At 39.2% G+C, this 12,156-nt stretch overlaps 1 protein-coding gene across 1 annotated transcript; it reads right to left on the minus strand.

The window, feature by feature from the left end:
- Positions 1-945: 945 nt before the first annotated feature.
- LOC121040090 (olfactory receptor 6C4-like) lies at positions 946-11,895 on the minus strand. The gene is made up of 2 exons (XM_040490435.1): positions 10,978-11,895; positions 946-1,101 (listed from the first exon to the last, which is right to left on the minus strand). The coding sequence occupies exons 1-2, from the start codon at positions 11,893-11,895 to the stop codon at positions 946-948; spliced, it is 1,074 nt and encodes a 357-aa protein (XP_040346369.1).
- Positions 11,896-12,156: the final 261 nt, after the last annotated feature.

Here is a 12,156-nt window from a genome sequence, read left to right on the forward strand (position 1 = left end):
AGTATTCAAAATTTCTGTTATTGTGTTTAAAGTTTTATAATTTCTGTTTGGTTCCTTTCAATAACTTTAATTTCTTTTTGAGAGTTTCTGTGTTTTCATTTATTTAAGAGAAACCACAATTAAGAGAAGCATTTTTATAATGGGTGCTTTAAAATCCATATGAGATAATTCTGAAATTTGATTCATCCCAGTGTTGGCATCTATTAATTGTCTTTTTCATTCAAATTGTGGTATTTCTGGTTCTTTGTGTGATGAGCAATTTTGGATTGTATTTTTGATATTTTATTATAATATTCTGAACCCTACATACTATTTTATTTATTTATTTTATCAGCAGTTGGTCTCTTTGATGAGGTGAAGCACAAGGGCATGTGATTGCTTATGTTCACCCTCTTGCTGAGCCCTGCCAACACCATCCTGAAAAAAGTGAACACTCTACTCATGCTGCCTCATTGCAGATGGGTAGGGTGGAGTGGAAGTTCAGCTTCCTTCTCAGCCTTGATGACACCTTCACACTGAAAGTAGGGTGCTGATTCACACTGTCTTTTTGCCTTTAAGTGGAACTGTACAGTTAACCCCATCACTAGACCCTGCTATCATCAGGGAGAGGCAAACAGAGATCTGACTCATACCACTTTGTTGCTGCAGAGTCGGGCTTCCTAGTTCCATGCTAATCTTTGCTGGCCGGGGAAGTGGGTGAGTGGGGAGGCCAACTAGCCCATCTCACACCACTTCATTCCATATCATTGATGGTAGATAGAGGTGGAGGGTCAGCTCTCCACTGGGCCCTGCTCACACAGGGAAGAAAAAGAAGAGCTCACACTACCTCTGCCTCACACAACATCATTCTGACTTGTTAATGCCAGATGGGAGTGGAGGCTTAGCTCCCCACTGGCTTCACACTGTAGAGGGCCAGAGTGTTGACTAGTCTTATTTAGTACTGCCTCATTCAGTCTTGTTGCTCTCAGGTGGGTGTGGAGTTTCAGTTCCCCTTGGACCCCAATGACAGAAAGGGTGGAAGAAAGTAGAATGTAGCTTCAAATGACACCACCTCCAGGTGGGAGTGGAGGCTGGCTCAACACTGGACCTGCTGATACTACTCTGCAGAGGGAGTTGAAGCATTCCCTATTTCCACTGGATGAGAATGAAAGATCAGCTTCCCATTCAGCCCACTGACAGCATCCTGCCTGGGAAAGCAGAGTGAGATGCTTTCATTGTGTAGGGGATGGATGATCTACTCCACTTTTGGCCCTGCTGATACTATCTGATGGAGGAATTAGAGAACCACCTGCTACAGCCAGTTATGAGATGGAAGATAGCTATCTTCTGAGACCAGCCAACATTGCTAGGTGTGGGAAATCATTGCAATACCACTTATGCAGGGTGGGAAGGCGGAATCGAAAATCAACTCCCTGTCTGGTTCTGCTGAAGCTGCAAAGGTTGGGGTGTGTATTTTTTCTGTTGGTGTTTCACTGGAGTAGGGAAGCTATTCCCCAGTGGTTCTCCATTGTTAGCTCATCTTTCTCCTGGTCCTTTGGTTAGGAGAAATAGCCTTTTTGGGGAGTTTTTATATTTTTGTGCCTGTTGATGGTTCTGGATTGAAAGCTTCTTAAGTTCTCTATCTGGGATATATGAGAGTTGATAGAAAACCCAGGAGTCTCACTGGCATGTTGTTCCTCAGTTCTTGAGGTCCCTAGGTAGTCTTCCTTCTTTCACAGCCTTCTTATGCTTGCTTGTGTTCTCTCCAGGTTTTTTAGTTGTAATATCTGTGAGGAATGCTTCTACTTCATCTTTGCTGGAACCAGAAATAATAATCTTTAGTTTTTTAGGATACCTTAATTGAATATAGATTCTAAGGTGGCAGTTTATTATGTATGTATGTATGTATGTATGTATACTTATTTATGTTGAGGTATGATTAACATACAAAAATGTTATATGTATGTAATGTATTCATCTTGATGAGTTTGAAGTATATACTGTGAAAAGTCACCATGAACAGTGCAATAAGCCTAACTGTCACCTCTAAAAGTATCCTTCTCTCCCTGTTTTTATTTTTTTGCTTGTGATAAGAGTATTTAACATAAGAACTACTCTTTTAACAAATTTTTAAATGTTGTTCACTATTGGTACTATACTGTATAGTAGATCTCTAGGACTAATTCATTTCCTACAACATGAAACCATTTACCCTTAAATTTTTTTTTAATGTTTATTTATTTTTGAGAGAGACGGAGACAGGATGCGAGTGGGTTATGGGCAGAGAGAGAGGGAGACACAGAATCCAAAGCAGGCTCCATGCTCCGAGCTGTCAGCACAGAGCCTGACGTGGGGTTTGAACTCCTGAGCTGTGAGATAATGACCTGAGCCGAAGTCGGACTCTCAACTGACTGAGCCACCCAGGTGCCCCCATTACTCTTTAATAAACACTCCCCCAAATCTCCCTCCTCCCAGTCTCTGGGTTTGTTTTCCTTTTTCAAGGTTGCTTTGGCTCTTTGGGGTCTTTTGTGGTTCCATTCAAATTTTAGGAATGATTGTTCTCGCTCTGAGAAAAATGTTGTTGGTATTTTGATAGGGATTGCATTAAATGGGTAGATTGCTTTGGGTAGTTTAGACATTTTTTTTTTTTTGAGAGAGAAAGGGGGTGCACATGAGTGAGGGGCAGAGAGAGAGAGAGAGAGAGAGAGAGAGAGAGAGAGAGAGAGAACAGAGAGAGAGACAAGTGGGGCTCACCCAAAGCAGGGCTCATGTTTTTTGCCCAAAGCAGGACTCAAGCTAACCCAAAGTGGGGCTCAAACTCATGTGTCATGATGATTGATTTGTGAGTATTGAACCACACTTGCAACCCAGGAATAAATCTCCCTTGATTGTGGTGAATGATTTTTTGTAATGTATTGTTGGATTTGGTGTGCTAGAATTTTGCAAATAGATTCGTCAGAGATTTTGGCCTGTAATTCCCTTTTCCCGTAGTTTTTTTTTTATCTGTTTTTGGAATTAGGGTAATGCTGGCTTCATAGAATGATTTGGAATTTTTCCTTCCTCTTGTATTTTTTGGAATAGTTTGAGAAGAATTAGGTATTAATTTTTCTTTAAACATTTGGTACATTTTTGGTGCATTTGCCTTTGAAGCCATTTGGTGCTGGGCTTCTGTTTGTTTGGAGTTTTTTGATTACTGATTCAATTTTGTTGCTGGTTATTGGTCTGTTCAGGTTTTCTATTTCTTTTTGTTTCACTTTTGGTAGTATATATGTTTCTAGGAACTTGTCCATTTCTTCTAGGTTGTCCAATTTGTTGGCATGTAGTTTTTTACAATATTCTCTCTTTTAAAGTTTTTTTTATTGTTTATTATTTTTGAGAGAGAGAGAGAGAGAGAGAGAGAGAGAGAGAGAGAGAGAGAATGTCTGACAGCAAGCAGGGAAGGGGCAGAGAGAGAGGGAGACACAGAATCGGAAGCAGGCTCCAGGCTCTAAGCTCTCAGGACAGAACCTGATGTGGGGCTCGAACTCACAGACTGCGAGATCATGACCTGAGCTGTAGTCAGCCACCCAACCAACTGAGCCACCCAGGCGCCCCTACAATATTCTCTTATAATTGTATTTCTGTGGTGTTGGTTATGATTTCTCCTCTCTTATTTATGATTTATATATTTGGGTCCTTCCTCTTTTCTTTTTGATGAGTCACGCTAGAAGTTATCAATTTTATTAATTTTTTCAAAGAACTAGTTCCCTTTTTGATTTGTTCTATTATATTTTTTAGTTTCTATATCATTTATTTCTGCTCTAATCTTTATTATTTCCTTGCTTCTTCTGTCTTTAGGCTTCATTTGTTTTTCTTTTCTAGCTCCTTTAGGAGTAAGGTTAGGTGGTTTATTTGATACTTTTCTTGCTTCCTGAGTTAGACCTGTATTAGTATATACTTCCCTCTTAGGACCACTTTTGCCGCATCCCAAAGGTTTTGGACTGTTTTGTTTTCATTTTCATTTGTTTCCATGTATTCTTGTCATTTATTTTTTTATTTCCTTGTTGATTCATTCATTGTTTAGTAACATGTTGTTTAACTTCCATGTATTTGTGGTCTTTCCAGATTTTTTCTTGTGGTTGACTTCTAGTGTCATAGTGTTGTGGTCAAAAAAGGTGCATGGTATGACTTCATTCTTTTTGTATTTGTTGAGCCTAATATGTGACCTAATATGTGATCTTATGGAGAATGTTCCATGTGTATTCTGAAAAATGTGTGCTCTGTGGAAGCATCCCATGCTCATGGATTGGAAGAGCAAACATTGTTAAAATGTCTATACTGCCCAAAGCAATCTACACATTTAATGCAATATCTGTCAAAATACCAACAGCATTTTCTCAGAACTAGAAGAAACAACCCCAAAATTTGTATGGAGCCACAAAAGACTCTGAATGGCCAGAGAAACTTTGAAAAAGAAAATAAAACTGGAGGCATCACAATTTTGAATTTCAAGCTATCTTATAAATCATCAAGATGGTATGGTACTGGCACAAAAACAGACACATAGATATATGGAACAGAATAGAAATCCAAAAATGGACTCACAACTCTATGGCCAACTAATCTTTGACAAAACAGGAAAGAATATCCAATGGAAAAAAGACACTCTCTTCAGCAAATGGTGTTGGGGAAACTGGACAGCAGCATGCAGAAGGATGAAACTGGACCACTTTCTTACACCATACACCACTTTCTTATGCCATACACAAAAATAAAATTAAAATGGATGAAAGACCATAACACAAAGGATCTTTAGACATTAGCCAGACATATATCTGGTGGCTACATGAAGGCATGAAGGGAGTGCGTGTGGTTTCAAGGAATGTCAGGGAGTTACAGCAAGTGTTGTGTATAAGCTGTTTTTTGGGGGATCATGGAGCTCTGTATTTCATAATGCTATTGCATTCAATAGCCTTGAGATCAGAACATTGCTGACATTTTATCTATTACCCCATTCACCCTCTAGGACTTACAATACACTGTCTAGAAATAACTCCACGGCATTTTCTGTCAACTTTTTTTTAAAAAAAGCTTTTATTTTAATTCCAGTTAGTTAATATAAAGTGTTATATTAGTTTCAGGTGGTGTAGAATACAGTAATTCAACACCTCCATACATCACTCTGTGCTCATCACAAGTGCATTTCTTTTCTTTTTAAAAATTTTTTTTAACGTTTTATTTATTTTTGAGACAGGGAGAGACAGAGCATGAACAGGGGAGGGTCAGAGAGAGGGAGACACAGAATCTGAAACAGACTCCAGGCTCTGAGCTGTCAGCACAGAGCCCAACACGGGGCTCGAACTCACGGACCGCGAGATCATGACCTGAGCTGAAGTCGGCCGATTAATCGACTGAGCCACCCAGGCGCCCTGTCACAAGTGCATTTCTTAATCCCCATCACCTATTTAACCCATCCCTCCACCCACCTCCTCTGGTAGCCATTGGTCTGTTCTCTATGGTTAAGAGTCTGTGTCTTGATTTTTCCCTCCCTTCCTTCCTTCCTTCCTTCCTTCCTTCCTTCCTTCCTTCCTTCCTTCCCCCTTTGCTTGTTTGTTTTGTTTCTTAAATTCCACATATGGGTGAAATCATTGGTATTTGTCTTTCTCTGACTGACTTATGTTGCTTAGCTCCAGCTATGTCATTGCAAATGACAAGATTTCATTCTTTTTAATGGCTGAATAAATGTTCTCTTGTGTGTGTGTGTGTGTGTGTGTGTGTGTGTGTGTGTGTGTGTGTATCACACATCTTCTTTATCCATTCATCAATTGATGGATACTTGGGCTGTTTCCATATCTTGGCTATTGTAAATAATGGTGCTATAAACATAGGGGTGCATGTATTCCTTTTTTTAAAGTTCATTTATTTATTTTTGAGAGAGAGAGAGAGGAAGAAAGAGAGGACACAAGCAGGGAAGGGACAGAGAGAGAGGAAGAGAGAGTAAATGCTGTTATCTCAGCACAGAGCCCAATGGGGGGCTTGAACCCATGAACTGCAAGATCATGACCTGAGCCAAAACCAAGAGTCAGACATTTAACTGACTGAGCCCCCCAGACATCCCTATATTTATTCCTTTTATTCAGTGTTCTTGTATTCTTTGGGTAAATACCCAGGAGTGCAATTGTTGGATCATAAGGTAGTTCTATTTTTAACTTTTTGAGGAATCTCCATGCTGTTTTCCACAGCAGCCACACCACTGTGGAATTTCCACTAATGGTGCATAAGTGTTCCCTTTTCTCCATATCCTTGCCAAGACTTGTTGTTTCTTGTGTTTTTGATTTTAGCCATTCTGACAAGTGAAAGATGATATCTCATTGTAGTTTTGATGTGCCTTTTTTTTTTTCTTTGAAGATTCCTTATTTTGCCTTAATTTTTGAAAGATATTTTCACTGGGCATAGAATTCTAGGTCAATAGAATTCTTCCCAGTATTTTAAAGCTGCCATACCATTGTCTTCCGGGTGGAATAATTTCTTTTGAGAAATCTACTGAAATTCTCATGCTTGTTTTTTTTAATGAGTAGTTTGTTTTTTCTTGGAATGATTTCATCAAATATTCTTATTTTGGTTTTTGTAAGTTTTATATGATATATCTAAGTGTGTGCGTGTGTGTGGGAGAGAGAGGGGGCAGGGAGAGAGATGTTTGTGTGTATCATTCATCCTGATATTCTGCAATGGGTTCTCTGGTTTTCTTGGGTCTGTGTTTTGTTTTCTTTCATTACGATTGGAAAATTACCTGACATCACTTCAGATATTTCTTTCTGCCCAATTTTCTCTTTTCTTTTGGGAGTTCTATTGCACATATTTTTGAGTTTTTTATATTGTCCTATTGCTCTGAAATGGTCTACTTTTTTTCCCATACTTTTTTCTCTTTGTACTTAATTTGGATAATTTCTGTTGACTTGTATTCACTTTCACTGATTCTTTCCTAAACTGTGTCCAGTAGGCTTATGAACCCATTACAGAGTTTTTTATTTTTGTTCACGTATATGTTAGTGCTAGCGTTCCATTATGCTAAACACACACACACACACACACACACACACACACACACACACACAAACTTTCTCTCTGTTAAAGTTTCCCAACTGTTCATGCGTGTTGTCCACTTTGCTCATTAAATCTTTTAACAGAGCAATTGTAATTATTTTATAGTCCTTGACTAATAATTCTAACATACGTGTCATCTCAGAGTTAGGTTCAAAATTGTGTTTTGATAATGAGTTCCTTCTTGATTTTTTTGTGTGCATTATAATTTAAAAAATGTTTACTTATTTATTTTTGGGGGGGGGGTAGGGACAGAGAGAGAGGGAGGCAGAATCCCAAGCAGGTACTCTTCTGTCAGTGCAGAGTACATCATGGGGCTCGAATGAACCACAAAATCATGATCTGAGCCAAAATCAAGAGTTGGACGCATAACTGACTGAGCCATTCAGGTGCCCTTGTATTGTAATCTTTGATTGCATGTTGGACATTACATGTAGACAAATAGTAGAGACTGAGATAAATAGTATTTATATAGAGAAGTGGAGAAATGGGTGTGTATTTTATTCTGTAAAGATAATGATAGGTTTATTCATCCTAGTCAGGAGTTGAACTGAATTTAGTTTTTGTTGTTGCTATCAATAATTTCAGTGCACCATAATCTTCAAAATCCTTCCATTATGGGCTTGTAATATCTTGTGTATAGTGTGGTGGCTCAGTTGCTAAATTCACTGATGTTGATCTGGAAAAATGTCTCAGAGAAGGAGAATGCAGTGGCAGATGTGATGATGTAGGCATTTGAAAAATACAGGGAAATAAATGCCTACAAAGATGGTAGAGTTGATTGGTTACTGCCAAGTTATATTGATGCCTTGATGAGGGATAATGAGAGTTAAGGGATGTTAACAAGCAGTTAGTGGCTATGAATGAGAGCCAGAGGGTCTACTTATGTTGTAAATTACAAAGAGGCCCTTATCTCCTGTAGTTGAAGGGCAGACATAGTTGAGTGACATGTTGATCTACTTGTTAGAAGTATAGAACTCCAGAGACATTTCAATGCTCATCCAAGGCAGATCAGTTATGAAACTCAAGTCCCTAATGGGGAAAACATGGGTATTGGAAACATGGAAAAGGCACATATGGATGAATGCTTGTGAGGATTTTGACTTTGTTGCTTGCTATTAACAATTTGGATTTGTAGAGGTGGCCCACTCTTCCCTACCAAGAGTTAGCTGAAAGATGCTTCTGAGGCCTCTCTCTTATAAGGCACCAGATGCTTCTTCCTCAGTTCTTCTCCTGGATGCCAGGCTGGTAACTAGTATTATCCATCTGAGGACATACTGGGCTTGGCGAAGGAGGGAAGAACATATACACTAGAAAAATTGAAAGAGTTGGCTAGCTTGTACTGCCAGAAGTCAGAAAAGTGTCTTTGGGATTCGATTTTGGTCAGGGTCCCAGAATATAATACTGGCTGAGGAAGAATTTAGTGACATCCTCAAGATGTGGGATTTTGCATCTTAGCAACAACCCCATTTCACTGCTGGGGTGGCTTTTAGAACCTGAAAAAGTGATTTCCAACAACACTGAGTGATGTGGAAATACCTGACTTTCCCTGAAGGATGGTAATGGAAGGAATAAAAAGGCTGAAGGAGGTAAGCATAATGGAATGATGTAAGAGCATTAGATTCACTAGATTTGTTCTACAGGAGGGTCAATAGGATACATTCACTGAGGACATAAGGAATATGCTGCTGAGAGGGACATCAGCATCACTAAAAGTTCAATAATGACACTCATTCACTAGGGATGATAGTAGGACAGATGGTCACAGAGTTGGACTTGTTAATTTTCATGGTGATAATGGGCCCTTAGGAGTAGAGGCCATGTGGCTCTACTTGACTGCCAGAAGCATTTACCAGAAGGATTGGCAGAGTAAGAGGGGCAGCCAAGGGACTTGAACTGCAGGAAGTTGTGGAGATAGTTAATAGACCATAGTATCCTAAAGCCTCCCTAAGTAGCATCTGTAACTCTTCCAACTTCCTCAGTCTCATCTACAAATGTACAGTAAAACCTTGGATTGAGAGGAACTTGTTCTGTGAGTGTTATACAAGATGGACAAACATTTCTAATAAATTTTAACTTGATAAATGAGCAATGTCTTGCAATATGAGTAGTATGTGATGCAGAATGTCACATGATCACAACTGAGCCAATGGTTCTTCTCTCTCTCTCTCACTGCGGGATGGTGGGTGATCATCTCCCATGCTTGGATGCTCAGTCTCAGGCCACAGTGTTGGGTAGAAATCAGTGATTTTATAGAACTTTGGAAGGTTCCCACAACTGGCATCTGACTTTTGCTTCCAACTGTTGCATCGTGAGCAACAGCAAGAGGTTATGGAGGAGATCTTGTCTGCAGAGGAGGAGAAAAAGTTGGGGGAATCCCTCACTTCAAATGAGATTAGAAAGATGTGTAAAATGTGGGAAACAGTGAAAAATTTTGTAGAAAAGCACCACCCGAATAAGACCGTAGCAGTGTGAGTGATGAATCTGTTTAATGACAATGCAATATCACTTTTCAACGAAATCTTCAAAAGGAGGCGAAGCAAGTGTCATTGGATAGCTTCTAAAGCTGCATGAAAAGTAAAAGATTCCATTGAGCCAAAAGGTACCAGTGATTCTGTTAGTGATAGTGAAAGTTGTCCTACACAATAGCCCTCCTTTCTCTTGTCTCCCTCATACCAGCCATGAGGGTTTTCAAAGGCAAATTCAGGTTAATTTGTTTATTTTTCTTTATATTTTGTATTTTCTTGATTATTTTGTATTATATTACATTACAGTATTGTAAGAATTTTTATGAATATTTTTGGGTTATAGAACGAATCATCTGAGTTTCCCTTATTTCTTATGGGGAAATTCACCTCGATATACAAGTACTTTGGATTGCAAGCATGTTTCTAGAATGAATTATGCTCAAAAACCAAGGATTTACTGTGTTCTTTAAAAGTCAGGCATACTTTGCCACACTCCAGCTTCTATAGATTTTAATCATTGTCAACATGGCCTGAGATAATCTCTTCGTCTGATTTTTCCTTTAAATGGAATCCAAATCTTTCTGATTTCAGCTCTCAAATGAGTCAGAAATGTCTTTATGAATGATCATGAAATTCCATGCTGTCCTTTACAGTAGGAAGTATTTTCTATAGGAGATGCCAGAAAGAGGCAACCTTTAAGAGCTGCCAGAGGGAGAAACTTCAGAAAGCAAATAGTTGAAAACCTAAGAAAGATGATCTGAAGTATAATTGTGTGTGTGTGTGTGACATCATGAATAATATTTTCTGGGAAGTATGGAGGAATTTCTGAAAAAATGGGCTTACAACTTTTTGATAGTGATTGGTAAGACTAATAGCTTTTCATGGGAAAACAGACTTAAACATTCAGCTGATCACCCGATTTATGATAAGCAAAATAATTTTTAATCAGATTGTTCTTTTTTATATGTAGTCCAAAAATATTATTTTCCTAATTTCCCCTCTTATTTCCCCCTAATATTTCCCCTTAATTTCCCCCTTATATGTACCAGAAAAAGGATCTTTGAATATCTTTCTCTTGCTTGCAAATTTAAAACAAAATTTTGATGCATGCTCACAATCGATTCATATGAGAAATTACTTTAAAAGAGATATCAGGGGCGCCTGGGTGGCTCAGTCAGTTAAGCATCTGACTTTGGTTCAGGTCATGATCTCACAGTTCATGAGTTCGAGCCATGCATCGGGCTCTCTGCTGTCAGCACCGAGCCTGCCTTGGATCCTCTGTCCCCCTCTTTCTTTGCCCCTCCCCCATTTGCACTCTTTCTCTCTCAAAAATAAATAAAAACATTAAAAAAGAGATATCAGAAGCTCAAGTTATCAGTTGGAGTACCTTCAAGAATTTCATTCAAAATTTCTATTGATTTTGAGGCCATTAAAATGAATAAAGATGCACTATTTTTCTGGTCACATCCTTGAAGGCTTGTTTTACTTGTTTGTTCCTTAAGGTGTAAATGAATGGGTTCAATAAAGGAGCAACCGAAGTATTGAGCACAGCTACCCCCTTATTGAAGGCAACTCCTTCTTTAGCTGAGGGTTTTATGTACATGAAGATGCAGCTGCCATAAGAGAGGGAGATGACAATCATGTGGGAAGAACACGTGGAAAAAGCCTTTTTCCTTTGCTGAGCTGAGGGGATCTTGAGAATGGTCCAGATGATGTTTGTGTAGGAGAGAATCACCAGCACCAGAGTGACCACCAAGGTCACAACTGCTAAGATAAAGTCAACCAGCTCCAGGAATCTTGTGTCTGAGCAAGATATTTCTAGGAGGGGTCCATAGTCACAGTAATAATGATTCAGCATGTTGGAGGCACAGAAATCCAGCTGACTGGTCAGGATGATTGGGGATATGATGATTAGGAATCCAGCCAACCAAGAGCAGAGGACCAGCTGGATGCAGACTGTGCTGCTCATAATGGTCATGTAATGCAGGGGTTTGCATATGGCCACATAGCGGTCAAAGGACATGGCAGCCAGAAGGTAAAACTCTGTGGCTCCGAAGAAGATGGCAAAGAAATACTGAGTGAAGCAGCCAGCAAAGCTGATGCTCTTGTTTCCAGTTGTGATGCTGAACAGCAGCCTGGGAGTAAAAGTGGTTGTAAAGGAAATTTCTAAGAAGGAGAAATTCCGGAGGAAGAAATACATGGGAGTCTGGAGGTGGGAATCCAGTAGAGTAAGGGTGATGATTGTCAGGTTTCCAATGATGCTGAATACGTAGGTGAGGAAGAGAAATATAAAGATTACAAGTTGGATCTCCGGGATGTCTGATAGTCCCAGCAGAATGAATTCTGTCAGAAAGGTTTGGTTTTTCATTGCTAACCTTTGCTGCCTGTGAAGCTGAGAAGGAGATAAATGAGTGATGAGAAAGACAAGAAATCTCAGAAATATTGAGTGAGAATGTGGATTTACTATGGAATTTGTTCATGGGAAATTCTTTTGTCCACCTGACCCAAAGAGAATGTTTGTTTCAATCTAGCCCTTCACAAAATTTGCTAAAGTTCCCATATAGGAGGGTTTATTTCTAAGACCCTTTCCTTAGAACAACACATGGCCACTTGGTCTTAATGCATGCTC

This window comes from Herpailurus yagouaroundi, unplaced genomic scaffold (genome assembly GCF_014898765.1).
Source record: "Herpailurus yagouaroundi ecotype Mexico unplaced genomic scaffold, PumYag 182, whole genome shotgun sequence".
Taxonomy (NCBI): Eukaryota; Metazoa; Chordata; class Mammalia; order Carnivora; family Felidae; genus Herpailurus; species Herpailurus yagouaroundi.

Coding starts and splice junctions, on each gene's coding strand:
- LOC121040090 (XM_040490435.1), bottom strand. CDS start 11,895: ATGAAAAACCAAACCTTTCTGACAGAATTCATTCTGCTGGGACTATCA. Junction 1,102..10,977: donor AGGATGTGACCAGAAAAATA/GTGCATCTTTAT, acceptor CTCCCTCTGCAG/AGTAGTATCAGCAGGTCCAG.